Below are 18,466 nucleotides of genomic sequence, written 5' to 3' on the forward strand. Positions count from 1 at the left end.
TTTTATTCGACACATTTACACACATTAAGACATAAATTAAAGCACAACAATCAAGCGTGTTTTTACAGTGTCCTCTCTCCCCCTCAGTCTCAGTCAGATGAGAAGGCCCTGATAGCGAAGCTGCACCAGCACATCGTGGCTCTGCAGCTCAGCGAGTCGGCTGCTTCGTCCAAACTGGATGCCGCCACATCTCGCGTCCAACAGCTGGAGGTTCACAAACTGCGCGCCGATCAGCGACTGGACGCCAGCGAGCGCTCTCTGTTCCTCGCTCGACAGGAGGGAAGAAACCGCTCCAAACACCTCCGTCAGACCATCCAGTCGCTACGCAGGCAGTTCGCCGGAGCCATACCTCTCCCCCAGCAGGAGAAGTTCTCAGTGGTTATGTTTAGCCTTCAGGAGGACAGAGCAACAGCCCAGGAGGAGAAGAGGAAGGCGGAGGAGGAGAGGAAGAGGGCAGAGGGCAGGGCGGAGGAACTGGAGCTTAGACTCAGGGGCCTGGAGGAGCTCATCGCTACACTGAAGGACGTGAAAGGAGCCCAGAAGGTCAGTGTTGTTGATCTCCCACTCCAACAAGAGAGCAAGATGCTTCTTTAATGCATGTGATGCGTGTCTACGTAAGGCTTAAAGGTCTCCTATCATGCTATTTTTAGGCAATAGCATGGGTCTCAGATATATACAAATATATAAAAAACATGTCTATGAAGTGTTTTGCTCAAAATACCAAACAGATCACCCATTCTAGCCATGCCTCATATCCCTCTATTTCACTCAAAAGTGCTGATTTGGGGATAAAGCTTTACAAAAAAAAGAAATTGATGAATAAAAAAGGAGGGGTCTGAGCTCATGCGGGACCCGGCAGCTACCGTCTAGACTAAATGCTGCCGTGATGAAACGCCATATCATGGATTATCAAGGATTGTCTCTGAAACAGTTTGGAGCTCAAAGGCTTTCTCTCTTGCCGGTTATACCACAAAGTGAGTTCCTTTTTACTTCCTGCTTCTTCACACACATGCTCTCCAGTACAGGTTAGCTCTGAGTGTTAGCCATGCTAAGGTAAACATCGACCATATTACGTCCAAAACAGTCGGGGATTGTTTCTGATAGCAACGTTTCTGATTGGGCCGTGGGTCCACATTTCAGATATTACGTCATATCGGACGCAAATTCTGGATCAGCTCCGTTGTTCCCCGTTTTTAGAGATTTGGGTACGGAGGAAAAGAGAGAGGGTTTTGTTTCCTGATGCTGCGTGAGTTCCCCGACACACCGGGGACACATGTTGATGGAGAGAAGACATTAAAAAGTGCATTTTGCATGATAGGTCCCCTTTAAAACGTAACACTTTTTATTTATTTTTATTTTGTACATGCTAAAGACACAAACATGGACATAACAATAACATATAGGAGATGACATTCCCATCTCAACAAAAACAGAAGCAATGAAGATACAATCAGTAGGATCACTTCAACATTTCACAAACATAAATAGGTTGACAACCAAAAACCACCAAAAACACGACTGGGCAAGCATATTTATTGTTCCTTTAATCCACTCTTCTTTAGAGCTAATTATGTCCCATTTCAAAACGTAATACTTTAGTATATAAAGTGTTCTTTAAATTAAGCAGTCAATAGATAATATTTTGCTGGTGGCCAAGGAGACAAGGAGATGTTCTGATTCAGACGTTACTGATAGTGTAAGTGCAGGCAGGAACAGACATGTCAGTATCAGTGTCATAAACAATGCTGAACCAAAAACAAGCTGTGACGAAATCACAAAACAGTTTGAAAAATGAAGACAGTAGTCCAGAATTACACCTATCCCCCTTTTCTTAGGCATTGGCCCTGTTCCAAATCGACCCCTACGCACTCTGTCTGTAGTAACACTTACACTTAATACATTAAAATATAGTTTCAATCCACCTTTACTGACGTTTAGTGACGATTGTTTTCTTGTGAATTTTGTTTGATCTGATTTTTATGAGTTGCTTAGTTTTTGCAACGGTCTCTGTAAATATACGTAAGTAAAAAAACAAACAATGTAACCTTCAAGTTTACATCAGTATCACTTCCAACAGGTCACTGAGTGGCACAAAAAGATGGAGGATGCCCGTCTGCAGGAGCTGAGGAAAGGCAGGGAGCTGGCGGTGCAGAAGGAGGAGATCAGGTACCTGAAGACGCTGGTGGAGGAGCAGGAGCGAAACATCCGCTCGCTGGAGGAGGACGTTGTTCAGCAACACAGGGTGAGACAAAAATCTCTGCTACACTGTATTCATGCTTAAAAACTCACCAATATGCACACACAAATCTAAAAATGTCTTCAAGCTTCAAGGATTCAAGGCTTTTATTGTCATGTGTACATAGCTACAGTGTAGTTATGACAATGAAAATCTTAGGTCACAGGCTCCTCCCACAGAGCAACACAATAACACTGATAAAATAGTAAATACAAATCAGGGGTAGAAGGCCAGTGGAATTGTATTATCGCTGGCCCCACCATTGACCCAAGAGCATTCGTCCAAAAAAATCAACTAATAATGAAGAAAATTAACACATTTGTTGCAATAGTAATTTATGCACAAACATTACTACTTGTACTACAACATTGTAATCATCAGTTCTTCCTCATTTTCCTCAATTGTTCATATTTGGTTGATTAAAATATATATATTGTGGTCATTATTAAAAAATGTCTGCTATTATTATTTGTATAATGCGCTTTCTGCCTTCCTGTCATTAGGAGTTAGAAATGTAATGGCTATTTAATAGATTAGATTAGAACCTTCATTATCCTAAACTGCTGGGACATTTCCCTATAGCGAATATACCTTTATATTTTCTACTCTTCACTTACTTGTCAGCATAGGCCGGCATTGATGTACAGAGCCGACAAAAGACCGTGTTTATATTGGCATCGTATTGAAGCCAACTCCATCGATCAAGCTGGCTGAAACGTTCTCTCCCTCTTCTTCTCATGCTCCCCGTCACTCTCCTTTAACTCCTCCGGTGACATTCTTTTATTTGAAGATTGTTTTTTGTCCAGCGTTGGCCGGTTACCACCGGTATTAAAAACATTTTGGCGAATGGTTAGGTGGCGAGAAAGTCTGTAGTGCTCGTGTAGTTGCAGCAAACAGCTGTTTGCTTTTCACCCAACAACGACAACCGCCTCACGAAACGCTATGTTGTAACTGAAACAATTTAACAAAATTGCTTGTCAAAATACCAATACCACAGGACCATTTTTTTTAAAGCAATATTTTTAGTGGAAAGTACGTTATGCTGGCCCGGGGTGTCTAAATAGTGCTTCCGGGTCAGCGGGCCATTTATAATGTCGAGCCCTGCAAATAAAATCTTGGTCATTTGGCTGATAAAACATTATTGTGGTGTGACTCATTTACCTCAATAACAAAGGGTGGAGAGAAATCGAGATATTAAGTCCTCACATTTCCAACTGCCTCGCTTCCTAAGGTGCTTTTAAGTTGAGCAGGGTGTCAGTAGCATTGTAGTATTCAAGAAAATGTCAAGGTAATCCAGAATACGTCTCTATTGGCCATGTCTAGCTTCAGGAGGAACACCAGCTGGCTCATGATCAGCGAGAGGTGGAGCTGGAGCGCCAACTGGAGCAGTACGAGAAACACCAGAGCGAAATACTGAGCAGTTCGGAAAAGGTAAACTTATTTACAGAGGGAATCATTCAGACTGCTGATAGATGTGTATATAACTGACTGTTTGCACTCTGGTTAGACCCTCTTAATTTCGTTACACTCTGCTTGCATTATCTAATGACAATAAAGTAATCTAAAGTAAGAGCAAACAAAGCATGATTATTTAGAATAAGACTGTGTTGCTTTGGAGAATAACTATATTTCTTTGTTTTCAGTATGAGTATGGTACAGGATCCCTTCCAGACCAGAGTCTTCCTCTCGCTCATCAGCTGGAGTTTGCGTTGGGTAAAGTCAGAGAGCATGTCCGCACCATTTTGGAAACACAGGCCACCTGCAAAACTCTGGATGAGGTATTCTACTCAGTCCCTATTTGTACAATCACTATTCCTCATAAATAAAATGCAGAGCGTATCGTCTGAATTATTACTCCTTTTATGCAGAAGTTGAAGGAGAAAGAAGCCGCTCTGTGGAAGGCAGAACAGAACATTGTTTCCAGAGATCGAGTGATCAACGAGCTGCGTCTTCGCCTCCCGGCCGCTGCCAACAGAGAGCGGCTGCTAGCTGACCTGAAGAAGCACGAGGAGGGTCAGCCGGAGGGTCAGCGCACCCTGAAGCTGGCCCACCAGACCATCAAAGACCTCCAGGGGCGGATCGACAAGAAGGAAGACGTGCTGAAGAAGTACCAGAAGCAGTTAACTCAAGCCAGACAGGTACAGTGATATGTTTCATATGCTTTTATTCATTTTTCTTCAACTTTATTTTCATTTTTCTTAAACAACACATACAGTGTCAAAGACAAAACAAACAGGTGTGCAGGTTGTCACAAATGTTTAACCCCCCCACAGAATAAAACTAGATTAATAGTACAAAAACATTTAAAATGATAGACAGACATATGGTGGAAATCACAGCAAAACATTTTTTTTAAAACAACAAAAAGAAACATAAATAGGTTGAGATAAATGTTAGTTACTATAGTAACTCTGTGTTCTAATTCAGTTTTCAAAAATAAATACAAAATTATGAATCCGTTCAAACTTTCCACGTACGTTTAAAAATGGTTGCCATGATTTCATACGCTTTTAAAATGTTGTGAGCTTGAGAGAGATAGCAAAGAAAACTGTAGGTCGTAAATCGTCAGGCTTTAAAGGGAAAAGATCAAAACATGTTGTATGTATATTAACAAATATAGTGTCGAAAAAAGTGAGATTGAGAAAATATATTTGTTGAAGTGTTTTACTTTTAGAAAGTAATTAAAACTCAAGTAAATTAAGAAAAGGTTCTCTGATTAAAGACGATCATTTACTCAGCCCTGATTTTATGAGTCAGATTGTTCCAGAGCCTTGGGGCCCTGACTGAAAATGCCCGTTAAGTTTCAGTTGTGTCTCTGTATCAGAAGATGGCTGCCTGAGGATCTCAAAGAACCGACTGGCGCATAGTAGGGGTGTAACGATAACGATAGACATCAATTATTTAAACGATATGATCCATTCCTTTGACAATCAATATATATATAATCATCCTCCTTCCTTTTGAATTTCCCATTGCACGTCTTTCTCACCATTTTTTTAAATGAACATATGATATTGTTTAATCCAAGTTGTATTGGGGTAGACTTAGTGATAATAGCATATAGATGTAAACCCTTGTGTTTAGGAGGCGTGTGGCGCAGTGGGTTAGTGCGTTAGTGCGTTGGTGTTGGGATCAGGGGATTCTAACCCCTCTGCAGTCAGCATGTCGTTGTGTCCCTGAGACACTTCACCCCAAACTGCTCCTGTGGGGATTGCCCACAGTATTGAGTATGGAAGTCGCTTTGGATAAAAACGTCAAACAAGTGACATGTCTTGTGTTGTGTTCGAAAGCTGTTACCCTTCATGGTGATCGCGGGTACATTTTGACCCATGATTTATCTCAGTCCAAAACACTCAAAAAAATGAGTTTGAACTACATCATAACTAACTTATAATGCATTCATAACCGTACAATCCTGTTGTAATGTAATGTTATGGCCCCAAACACATTACACCACATATTGCACACGTGCATGTGTGAGTTCAGGTTCAAGTGTTAGTGTACATATTCTTTGAGAAAGGTGGAGTTCCCGTGGGGGGAGGGGGACGGAGGGAGGGGAGACCAGGTGCATGTTGCGAACAATTATTGTTCCAGTGGATGAAGGGGGCGGGGGAGGGGCGTCTGAAGTCAAAGATGAATCTTGATTGGGCCAAATTTGACCCCGAGTCACCCAAAACAATTCTGCTGGGTCTCCCCAGACCCCAACACCAAATGATACACTTTTTTTTTAAAGACCTTCGGACTTGCCTAAAATTGTAGTGTTGATATAGCTGCTGTGGAGGATATCATGAAGCCTCCATAAAAAAAACTAGAGCGTAGTTATTATATAATTTTAACTTGAAACGGGTCACGGGAGACCCGAACACAACGTAAGGGTTAAAGGAGTGGTTAAATATCTGGTTTGACTTGTGATTTACACACGCCAGAGTAAAAGTTATTGTAAATTGTAATCCCTGTAATGATGCTGTATGATGTCCTTTTTGTTGTTCTGTTTCATGTGGAACCTACTTGAGCAGGTCTCCCTTGAAAAAGAGATCAATGATCTCAATGGGATACACCTGGATAAATAAAGGTTTGAAATGAAATGAAATGAAAGCAGGCCATGTGAACCTAAAAGTAATGATTGAAATGTATACTTAAACTTCCTGGAAGCCAGTGTAAGGTAAAAACATAAGTCATGTGATAAATTGTCTTGTCTCTGGTTAGACACCTGGCCGATGAGCTCTGTACCACCTGTAGTCGATCAATGTAATGGTTTGGTTTGGCATGTGCAGAATTCCTGGCATGTAAAATAATGTCTGTGTCATTAAAACAGACGGGTAGTATCTTTTGATGTTTCTCTAAGATGGTGAGTAAAAATTAAATGACTGCCAACACCAGGATTGCCTGAAACCGGTTTCATAGGAACTGAAAAAGTGAATCGGCAGGTGTTTTCCAAGTGATTTTTCTGTTGCAATTTGTTTATAAATGTCTTTGATCTCAAATGACTGAAATCTAAGTTTTTTTTAGCAGCTATTTCCACATAAATATTCCGCCCCTTATCTACTGGCCACTTTTTATTATTGGCTCTTGTCTTTAGAAACCTGGTTTAGATTTAAGAATAAAAATGATCCTTTTATATTCAAAGGGTTTCTTTTAACTTCACCTTTTCAATCACAGGACCAGGAGGAGATGATAAAGAGACATCAGGAGGAGATGAAGATGTTGCATGAGAAGTTGGACTTGCAAACGGACACCTCTCTCGACCGCTTCAAACAGACTGCAATGGTACGCACTTATCCATGTCTAACCTTTAAGTTTAGAACCTTTTTCTTTTCAGGTCAGTTTTTTAGTTACAGCCACAACAGATGGTGCAGGTACAGTCCTTAACATCAGAAATGATTAGACTTAAAGGAGTCTTCACTTCTTGAGAAACCATCCCTCTTGCGCGTTATCCCTTTCTCTTTATACATCCATTCATACTGTAGTTAGTTATCATAAATATAGTGAATATCTCAGCAACACAATGCCTACTGTAGACATCTTTAACGTAACTGTCCTTTCCACCATGCAATATAAAAAAACGAAACAAAAAAACAAGCAGTATAAGGCTGCAGCCACACGGAGACGAAACGGGTCGTATCCGCTACAGTTCTCTATCTTATAGACGGTTCGGCCACACGAGGCCGACAGGGGAACGCAGAAACGATAACGGGTCCCAAGTTGGGTAGATCTGCGGACGCAAAGCTCTGGGGGGTCAAACGGCTCTGTGTGTACGCCCTATATACGATCATTTCCTGATAACGATGACACAATAGTCCCGCCTCTCCCCACCTCTGCTGCTCACTGCTGTAGCATGGTCAGTAGCTACTGACCATGCTACAGATGTTAGTGTAACATCTACAGCTCCTCTACCACAACCATCAGCAACAAGTGGACATGGAGAACTACATGTTGCTAAATCCACTGCGGAGAGTACAGAAGGGCAACCATGCTCGGGGGTCTTCTTCGCTGCTTTTGGTGTATTTTGTGGCGGAAGAACAGCACCACTTACAGGCCCGGCATATGTACTACAGCGTCTCCAGCGGGCCGAGCTGTCTCGTGTGGACGGAAGACTTTTTTGATATCGAATTCGGTTCGTTTTCGTCTCCGTGTGGCTCCAGCTTAAGTGTACATGTTTTGTAAAGTGTACATGTTTTGTTTTAAAATAACTGCCATGTGTGGAATAAACAAATAAATAAACAAACAACTCACAAAAATGTCACCTCTTCACATTCTGTTGATAGTTTTCAAGTTATAAACTTAAGTTCTGGAAAAATATTTGTTTTACTTTGCACCTTTAAGTCCCTTGGTGTATTTATATGTATGGTGTGTTATAAACAACATGTTACACCTCATTTCCAGTGTTTTATGGGATAAATCCTGAGTGATTGAGATGTTCCTCAAAGAGTCTTTTACCACTTTTTGAAATGTGATGTTCTGATTAGTTTGTCAAAGTCAAAAAGTCAAAGTCAACTTCATTGTCAAACACCCAGTTTGTGTGCACAGACAGAGAGATCGAAATACCGTTTCCCACAATCCCAAATACAAAAAATACAAATATATATATAGAAATATGTATAAAAATATGTATATACCTATATATACACAATCACAATAATTTATACATATGCACACATTAAGACATAAAGACATCAATAAAAGCACACATGAAGCAGTGTTTTTAATAATGTATCCTCCATCTTTTTGTCCAGGAGTTGATGAAGAAGCCCAGCATCAGGGTGCCGACCAACAAGCACCTGGAGCGCCTGGCTGAGCTGGAGCAGACGGTGTCGGAGCAGGACGTCTCGCTTTTCTCCGTCACAGAGAAGCTGAGGCTGAGCAACGCTGAGCTGGAGAGACAGAGGAGCGCCATGGAAACACTGGCTAAGAAACACGCAGAGGAAACGTCAAAGTGATTATCCCTTTATTAAAAACGTTTTCTTTTGGTCAGCTGTGGGGATTATATTCAAACAGAATTATAACCCTTTTTTCAAGTAGTTTGATTAGTGATTCAATTAATGATAAATGCAATTATTATCAGCAGTAGAGTCCTGTACAGGTTCAGTTAGTCAAAACCAATAAAGCTCTGACCCAGAATCAACATACTACCAGCAATTATCTCCAAAAAGTATCCAGTCCCGGACCAACACCTAAAATAAGACACGCTAACCGTTCTGTAATTAAACTCACAGTCTGCTACACAGTCAGTGCTCCCTGCATGTTATTTGCCGAACATATTCATCATCAGGGTGACCGCGGGGTCTTAAAAAGTATTAAAAGTTGATAAATCAATTTAGCGAGAATTAAGGCTATTAAAAAGTATTAAACGGCATTTTCCAAGGTATTACATTTTGTAGCTTGTTTTCAATAAGTATATAAATGGTCCAAAGAGGTTGTGTTCTACAGTCTGCCTGAATGTAATCATGGCGTAGGTGTGTAGTGTGATTCTGTGTAGTTTATTGATGGCATCCCGTTGGGTTTGACGTCATCTGAACAGGACATCGCACGCTCACTGCTTGATAGCGAGCGAAGGCCCGTTTACGCCGGTTGTTAAACAACATCGTTATGGGGAAATGCAAGTCTGCGTCCAAATGGTTGGAAGATAAGGAGGAAGGACAATCAATACTGCATATAGTCAATGTGAGGTAAAGTGTGTCGCCAAGGTAACCGGTTAGAACTCCAAGTGCCGATGAGGTCTTAAAATGTATGGAAAGGGTCTTAAAAGGTCTTAAAAGGAATTACATTTGACTTCAGGATTCCTGCATATACCCTGATCATGAATTTGCAGTTTTTTGTACAAAACCACATTTGATACCCCTACAAACTCTTAAACTCCCCTCACTGCCTTATTCAGTTTAAAGAGCGTCATTTTTACGGTGGTTTATCTTAAATCACAAATCCAGCCGAGAATAATACCAGACTGCTGATAAGAATATGTCAGGTCTTGACCCTTCCCTGGATCCTCAGTGATACAGCCGCATAACCCAGACGGACAGAGACTCCTTTTATTTTAGTCTCATTTCATTAAACCCCAGTTTAATAGATGGCTAATTACATAGTAACGTTGAAAGGTTGAAATGCCTTAACAGGAATGTACCAGTAGGCACTTTGCTAATGTGTGTCTCATCCAGGATTACATCTAATATACAAAGGCCCAATAGTAGAGAAACAACTAGTCCCTGTCAGTTCAGCAGTTCAGAGTCTACTAAAAGTACCGTTTAAAGCCTGAAATATTTACTGAACCCCCTTTCTCAACAAATGCCCTTGAATAACTTCAAATACCACCATTTAAAGGTTTCCTATCTGTATGCAACAACACATTTCCTTGTTCGCTTTCTAAATGAATCATACAGGTTTCTGCACCACAACACTTCAATGAAGAGAGGGAACAAGCTGTCACTTTCAGACCGTTTGGAATAACATGATTTTAACAACATTAAAGTGATTTAATGGGCAGTTGAAAAGGTTAATAGGTTAGTTAAATCAGCCAAATCACTGAAGTCAATGAAAAGATGCTTTTAGGCGCAGGTCATTGGGGCCGGCCGAGGACACTCCGAATGACATGAATGGGAGTGAGCAAAAAATGTTTTGATATTTAATATAATGCAGCACTATTTAATACTTTACTAAGAACTACCTCTCAAAGGACAACGTCACTCAGCATTTCGCAACTCCCAATAAACGTTGAACGTGAGTATATTGTAAAATTGCATCAAGTTAAGCTATGTAGCATGTCAGAAGGTCTTATTAATATATAATTCATGCAAAGTTTATGCCTACACACACACAAACACTTGACCTCTGAATCATTTCAGCATCCTTGAGTTTAAAACTGGCTGCCAAAGCGCGGAAAAAAATATACAACTGCATTCTAGGCCCAATCAAATGCAAAACATTACATTTGATTTTACTGTAACCGTACAGCGCTTACATATTCAGTTTCACAGGGGGAGTTGTCCCAGTATAAAAGCTTAAGATGTTCTCACTTCTGTTAAACTGGAACTTTATTTACCGAATTTAACAGAAATGTAATTTTGTCGATGCTTACTGCAGGCAAACATAGAAACAATGTTGGTTAGGTATGTTCCCCTTGAAGAGATTCTGAGGATTGTCAGCACGCGACCAGACAGGAGTCCCAGTTCAGGAGCATGGGAACGGGGCCGAAGAGTCACGCATAAATGTCAGTTATTAGATAAAGAGTGCTTTCACCACACTTCCTTGTTGTCAGACAGCCCGTCCAAAACAAGGAACTAAAAACATTTATCTAAGATCTCTTCAAAGCTACCAGACTCTGACAATGATGAAATAGCTTAACTGCCGTTTTGTTATTCCTGTCAGTTTTCTCCAAACTACAGGGCGTTTGATTTCATGTCTTTAATCATGACTATACCCCCTTGATAGCACATTAGCTACAGAACACGACAGACACATGGTCAGTAGAAAATGCCCCCCGAGCTGGTTAGAGTCAGTGGTAATGACTTGGACTTGACGTAGATAAAAGTAGTCCTAAAAAACTGTTATAATAATAGTTAAAGAAGACATGTTATGCTGATGTTCAGGTGTATATCAGTATGTAGTGTCTCTACTTTAAAGAGTCCTCTCCTGCTGATGTTCAGGTGTATATCAGTATGTAGTGTCTCTACTTTAAAGAGTCCTCTCCTGCTGATGTTCAGGTGTATATCAGTATGTAGTGTCTCTACTTTAAAGAGTCCTCTCCTGCTGATGTTCAGGTGTATATCAGTATGTAGTGTCTCTACTTTAAAGAGTCCTCTCCTGCTGATGTTCAGATGTATATCAGTATGTAGTGTCTCTACTTTAAAGAGTCCTCTCCTGCTGATGTTCAGGTGTATATCAGTATGTAGTGTCTCTACTTTAAAGAGTCCTCTCCTGCTGATGTTCAGGTGTATATCAGTATGTAGTGTCTCTACTTTAAAGAGTCCTCTCCTGCTGATGTTCAGGTGTATATCAGTATGTAGTGTCTCTACTTTAAAGAGTCCTGTCCTGCTGATGTTCAGGTGTATATCAGTATGTAGTGTCTCTACTTTAAAGAGTCCTCTCCTGCTGATGTTCATGTGTATATCAGTATGTAGTGTCTCTACTTTAAAGAGTCCTCTCCTGCTGATGTTCAGGTGTATATCAGTATGTAGTGTCTCTACTTTAAAGAGTCCTCTCCTGCTGATGTTCAGGTGTATATCAGTATGTAGTGTCTCTACTTTAAAGAGTCCTCTCCTGCTGATGTTCAGGTGTATCTCAGTATGTAGTGTCTCTACTTTAAAGAGTCCTCTCCTGCTGATGTTCAGGTGTATCTCAGTATGTAGTGTCTCTACTTTAAAGAGTCCTCTCCTGCTGATGTTCAGGTGTATATCAGTATGTAGTGTCTCTACTTTAAAGAGTCCTCTCCTGCTGATGTTCATGTGTATATCAGTATGTAGTGTCTCTACTTTAAAGAGTCCTCTCCTGCTGATGTTCAGGTGTATATCAGTATGTAGTGTCTCTACTTTAAAGAGTCCTCTCCTGCTGATGTTCAGGTGTATATCAGTATGTAGTGTCTCTACTTTAAAGAGTCCTATCCTGCTGATGTTCAGGCGTATATCAGTATGTAGTGTCTCTACTTTAAAGAGTCCTCTCCTGCTGATGTTCATGTGTATATCAGTATGTAGTGTCTCTACTTTAAAGAGTCCTCTCCTGCTGATGTTCAGGTGTATATCAGTATGTAGTGTCTCTACTTGAAAGAGTCCTCTCCTGCAGATGTTCAGGTGTATATCAGTATGTAGTGTCTCTACTTTAAAGAGTCCTCTCCTGCTGATGTTCAGGTGTATATCAGTATGTAGTGTCTCTACTTTAAAGAGTCCTCTCCTGCTGATGTTCAGGTGTATCTCAGTATGTAGTGTCTCTACTTTAAAGAGTCCTCTCCTGCTGATGTTCAGGTGTATCTCAGTATGTAGTGTCTCTACTTTAAAGAGTCCTCTCCTGCTGATGTTCAGGTGTATATCAGTATGTAGTGTCTCTACTTTAAAGAGTCCTCTCCTGCTGATGTTCAGGTGTATCTCAGTATGTAGTGTCTCTACTTTAAAGAGTCCTCTCCTGCTGATGTTCAGGTGTATCTCAGTATGTAGTGTCTCTACTTTAAAGAGTCCTCTCCTGCTGATGTTCAGGTGTATATCAGTATGTAGTGTCTCTACTTTAAAGAGTCCTCTCCTGCTGATGTTCATGTGTATATCAGTATGTAGTGTCTCTACTTTAAAGAGTCCTCTCCTGCTGATGTTCAGGTGTATATCAGTATGTAGTGTCTCTACTTTAAAGAGTCCTCTCCTGCTGATGTTCAGGTGTATATCAGTATGTAGTGTCTCTACTTTAAAGAGTCCTCTCCTGCTGATGTTCAGGTGTATATCAGTATGTAGTGTCTCTACTTTAAAGAGTCCTCTCCTGCTGATGTTCAGGTGTATATCAGTATGTAGTGTCTCTACTTTAAAGAGTCGTCTCCTGCTGATGTTCAGGTGTATATCAGTATGTAGTGTCTCTACTTTAAAGAGTCCTCTCCTGCTGATGTTCAGGTGTATATCAGTATGTAGTGTCTCTACTTTAAAGAGTCCTCTCCTGCTGATGTTCAGGTGTATATCAGTATGTAGTGTCTCTACTTTAAAGAGTCCTCTCCTGCTGATGTTCAGGTGTATATCAGTATGTAGTGTCTCTACATGTCTCTATGCTTTAATGTTCAAAAAGCTCTTTATTTCTCTCATACTGCCTGTGCTGCAGCACCACTTTTCACCCTCTGTCTGAAACCTGAGACCTAAGATTTTCATCGGCATAACTACACTGTAGCTATGTACGTATGACAAATAAAAGCCTTGAACCAATAGAAGTGCAAGTTTTAAATAGTGATATCATTATGTTACAAAAGAGAAAACAAAGGATTTTTTAGGGTTTAAGGGGTTTTACCATAACACACTATAGGAAAGGGACAACCCCTAAAAAGCATAATAGGGCCCTTTTATAACATCTGCTCCCTTTTTAAAACACACTAACAGTGATGATTTGTTGCAGGTTGGAGGAGCACCATGCCTTCCAGGTGAAGGCTCTGACCGGTGACAGTGAGGATCAGACGAACAGAATCGCCCAGATGGAGAAGGAGATGACCTTCCTCCAAACTGAGCTGTCCGCCCAGAAGGAGGCCAACGTGCGCTCCCCCAGCAACACCATGAAGAACCTGGTGGACCGACTGAAGGCTCAGCTCACCCAGAGAGAGAAACAGCTCAAGGTTCTTTTATCACATAAGTTCACTTGATGGATGTATAAAGAGATATGGATACAGTGTTGGAGGCGGGCCACGTTCATGTCCATGAAAGTTGCTTTTTGTAAATATAAACTGGCCTCTTGGTAAACAAAAATACCTGAAATCTTCAACCTGAGAGTATGTGCACTTGCATTTTCCTTAAGACCCGCCTCCCATTTGATTTAAGGCAGTGTCAGGGCGGGTCTCAGCTCAGTCAGATTGAATCTAGAGGTTCAGGGGGTTAATGTGCTCTTCTGTAAATCAGGGGATTACCGGTTGAGTCCCACACCGGCTGTAAACATGTCGAAGTGTCCTCCTTGATAAGATAACTAACCCCAATTATATTTCCAGAAGACATGTCTATGGTATTGAAGTGTATGTAAGTCCATCGGTCATTCAGACAAGAGTCAACACCCTGCTCACTTCAGGGGCCTGGTGTGCTTTTCCCTTCTACTGTAGGTGGTCTGTAAAATAATGGTTCAAGGCAAGGCAAGTTTATTTATATAGCACCTTTCAACACAAGGCTATTTAAAGTGCTTTACAAAAAACGAAAGACATTAAGAAAATGGCATTTAAAATCAGTCATTAAAAAGAAAAGCTAATAAAATAAACATTAAAAGAAAAAATACATGGATAAAAGTTACAGTGCAGTTTAAGATATGAATAGTTCAATTAAAAGCAGCGACAAAAAGAAAAGTCTTTAGTCTGGATTTAAAAGTAGTCAGAGTTGCAGCGGACCTGCAGGTTTCTGGGAGTTTGTTCCAGATATTTGGAGCATAATAACTGAACGCTGCTTCTCCATGTTTAGTTCTGACTCTGGGGACAGAAAGCTGACCCGTCCCTGAAGACCTGAGAGATCTGGATGGTTCATAATTTAGCAGGAGGTCAGAAATGTATTTTGGGCCTAAACCATTCAGTGCTTTATAAACCAGCAGCAGTATTTTGAAATATATTCTTTGACACACAGGAAGCCAGTGTAAAGACTTCAGAACTGGAGTGATGTGATCCACTTTCTTAGTGTTAGTGAGGACTCGAGCAGCAGCGTTCTGAATCAGCTGCAGCTTTCTAATAGATTTTTTAGTGAGACCTGTGAAGACACCATTGCCGTAGTCGAGTCTACTGAAGATAAAAGCATGGACAAGTTTTTCCAAATCCTGCTGTGACATTAGTCTTTTAATCCTAGATATATTCTTTAGGTCAGGGGTGGGGAACCTTTTTCCTCTCAAGGGCCATTTCAATGTTTTCAACATCCTCCGAGGGCCGTACAAATTATTGACCTCTGCTTAAAAAAACTAAATTCACAGCCCATTCATTTCACCTTTCTTTCATGCTGTGCAAAGAAAAAGCAACCTCTTAATCCAGATATCTCACCATGACTCGCGTATGCATGCACGTGCACGGTTGTGGCATGACTTCCAAAACAGAAAGATATGGACACAAGATGTGTGCAAATGTATTTTGTTTCCTATCCATGTGAACATGATTTAAGTGGGGGGGGACCTAACCTCCTCTAGGGGGGTCCGGTGGCATGCTCCCCCGGGAAGATTTATTTTTAAATGTTGAAGTTAAAAGCATCAATCTGGTGCACTTTGAGAGCAACATGAGGTGACCTATGGATACATCTCTCAACACCCATATGAAACAGACCTGTAAACAGATTTTCTTTTTCTTTATGGATATTTTACAAATCACTCCCCTTTCAAACTGTAACAACTTTTTTTTACTGTCATATAGTATTTTATACCTGTTTACTTTATTCTCTTATTTTTGTATAACTATAATGATCATATAAAGATGTGCCTTTACCTCACTGGTTGTAGAAAAAGCTTCTTATATTCGTTAGCATAGCTAGCTAACCAGATGCTAATAACAACAAAGTTATTGTCTGTATGATCAGTATGACAGATCGCCACTGGGCTTACAACTAAAGACACAGCCACGCAAAAACTGCAGCATGTGTACGGCTCCTTATGGGTACTGCAATTGTTGGAAGTGCCGGAGCGGAGCTGCGTTCTGGTGCTCCCGGTCAGAACTACACCCCTGTCAGACGAGACATATACCACGTGATGACACGTTAGGCTTGTGTTGTGTTCAAGGACCCTGACCTTGGCCAGGAAAAACAGGCACTCACTTGTTTAATTATTTTGCGGTCTAGATTTCTTTAATTTTTTTCTTTTTTGCGTGTGTTTATAAATTACCTCGAGGGCCACACCAAATGGTCTCGCGGGCCGTATACGGCCCGGGGGCCGGAGGTTCCCCACCCCTGCTTTAGGTGATAGTAGGCTGATTTAGTAACTGTTTTAATGTGACTGTTGAAACTCAGGTCAGAGTCCATGACTACACCTAGATTTCTGGCTTTATCTGTTGTTTTGAACATTGCAGACTGAAGCTCAGCGCTAACTTTTATAGTTCTGCCTTGGCTCGAAAAACCATTACCTCAGTTTTATCTTTGTTTAATTGGAGAAAGTTCTGACACATCCAGTCATTGATTTGTTCAATGCACTTACTCAGTGTTTGAATTGGAGCATAGTCTCCTGGTGAAATTGTTATGTAAATTTGTGTGTCATCTGCATAGCTATGGTAACTTATTTTGTTGTTTTTTATTATCTGAGCCAGTGGTAGCATGTAGATGTTAGGGGTGTAACGGTTCACAAACATTTCGGTTCGGTACGTACCTCGGTTTTTTGGTCACGGTTCGGTTCGGTACGTTTTCGGTACAGCAGAATTTTTTTTCACAAAACAAAACATATATATATATATTTTTTTATTATTATTATTAAACTGTGAATAATGTATTCACTCAAATAAATACAAAATATAATAAAATAAACATTAAGGTGCAGCATTTCGATGAACTGAAATAATCTGTATTTGAACTTTACTGTACTAGTACTCACAAAACATAAACTATTAGTTTGGGGTTTTTAATTATTATTAAACTGTGAATATTCACTCAAATAAATACAAAATATAATAAAATGAACATTAAGGTGCAGCATTTCGATGAACTGAAATAATCTGTATTTGAACTGTACTGTACTAGTACCTAAGCAGCCAGTTTGACATTAGGACTTGCTTGTCATTGTATTTTCATGTTTTTTTAAAGAAAGATGAACTTGTCCACATTGCTTGCCGAAAGGGCAGATCTGCTGGCACTAACAATGTCTCCTGCTGTGGAGAACACCCTCTCTAGGGACGGAGGTAGCAGATACAGCCAGGTAGCGCTTTGCTAACATGGCAACATAAGGATAGTTGGCGTTTGTAATAGCTTTGGCTCGGTCTGAACTCTTTGCGAGTGGTGGAGGCTTAAATGCTAGTGGGAGTTGGGTTTGCACTTCAGTCTTTTTTCTTTTGGTATCGGTGATATTCACGTTCGGGTGATGCCTTTTCAAGAGTGTGCAAGTTTGATGTATTGCCAGCCGCGTAACCAATGTTAGTTGAACAATGCCGACAAACAGCTTTGGTTCGGTCCACCTGTCTTTGTCCGTCATCCTTGTACGTAACTGCAAAACCAAAATGTTCCCAAACCGGAGACTTCAATGATGCTGGAGGATTTTCGAGCTCAACTTTATCTGCGTTCGCCATACATTTTTGACAGTTCCTCAAATTACTGACTACATTTGAACGCATCCCTCTGACCAGCTCTCATAGTATGCCTCTCATCCAATGAAATGACTTGCTCGCTCTATGACGCGTTGAACCCAATGTGAGCAAATTACTCTGAATGCTGCGACGCAGCACCTGAGATTACTTCCAAAAAGTTATTCACGTTCTCAATTTTTTACGTTTAACGTTATATTCGTTCGGTACACTTCGGTACACACCTGTACCGAACCGAAGGGCCCGTACCGAATAATTTCGGTACGGGTACGTGTACCGTTACACCCCTAGTAGATGTTAAAGAGAAGAGGCCCCAAGATGGAGCCTTGAGGTACCCCACATGTCATATTTGTCAACTCAGATGTGTATTTACCTATAGAAACAAAGTTGTTTCTGTCCTTTAAGTAGGATTCAAACCAATTTAGAACTGTTTCCGAAAGTCCCACCCAGTTTTCTAGTCGGTCGAGTAATATGTTGTGGTCAACAGTGTCAAACGCAGCACTGAGATCTAATAATACTAACACTGAAGTTCTGCCACTGTCTATGTTTAAGTGGATGTCATTGAAGACCTTTACAAGAGCAGTCTCAGTGCTGTGGTTTGGACAAAAGCCTGACTGGAACACATTGAAACAACTATTTAAATGCAAGAAATTACTCAACTGTTGAAAAACAACTTTTTCAATGATTTTACCTAGAAATGGCAGGTTTGATATGGGCCTGTAATTGTTCATTACTGAGGCATCTAGATTATTGTTTTTTAAGAGCGGTTTAATGACTGCAGTTTTCAGGGCCTGTGGAAAAATACCTGAGTGAAGAGATTTGTTTACTATTTGAAG

At 40.6% G+C, this 18,466-nt stretch overlaps 1 protein-coding gene across 1 annotated transcript in view; it reads left to right on the forward strand.

Moving 5' to 3' along the window:
- Positions 1-18,466, forward strand: part of cep290 (centrosomal protein 290) — an 87,240-nt gene that overhangs the window by 49,432 nt on the left and 19,342 nt on the right. Inside the window, 8 exon segments of the mRNA XM_034216395.1 lie at positions 88-543; positions 2,078-2,242; positions 3,560-3,667; positions 3,880-4,014; positions 4,105-4,374; positions 6,896-7,003; positions 8,470-8,669; positions 13,802-14,015. Of these exon segments, the coding sequence (XP_034072286.1) occupies positions 88-543; positions 2,078-2,242; positions 3,560-3,667; positions 3,880-4,014; positions 4,105-4,374; positions 6,896-7,003; positions 8,470-8,669; positions 13,802-14,015 (1,656 nt within the window).

This window comes from Gymnodraco acuticeps, unplaced genomic scaffold, assembly GCF_902827175.1.
Source record: "Gymnodraco acuticeps unplaced genomic scaffold, fGymAcu1.1, whole genome shotgun sequence".
In the NCBI taxonomy this organism is placed as follows: domain Eukaryota; kingdom Metazoa; phylum Chordata; class Actinopteri; order Perciformes; family Bathydraconidae; genus Gymnodraco; species Gymnodraco acuticeps.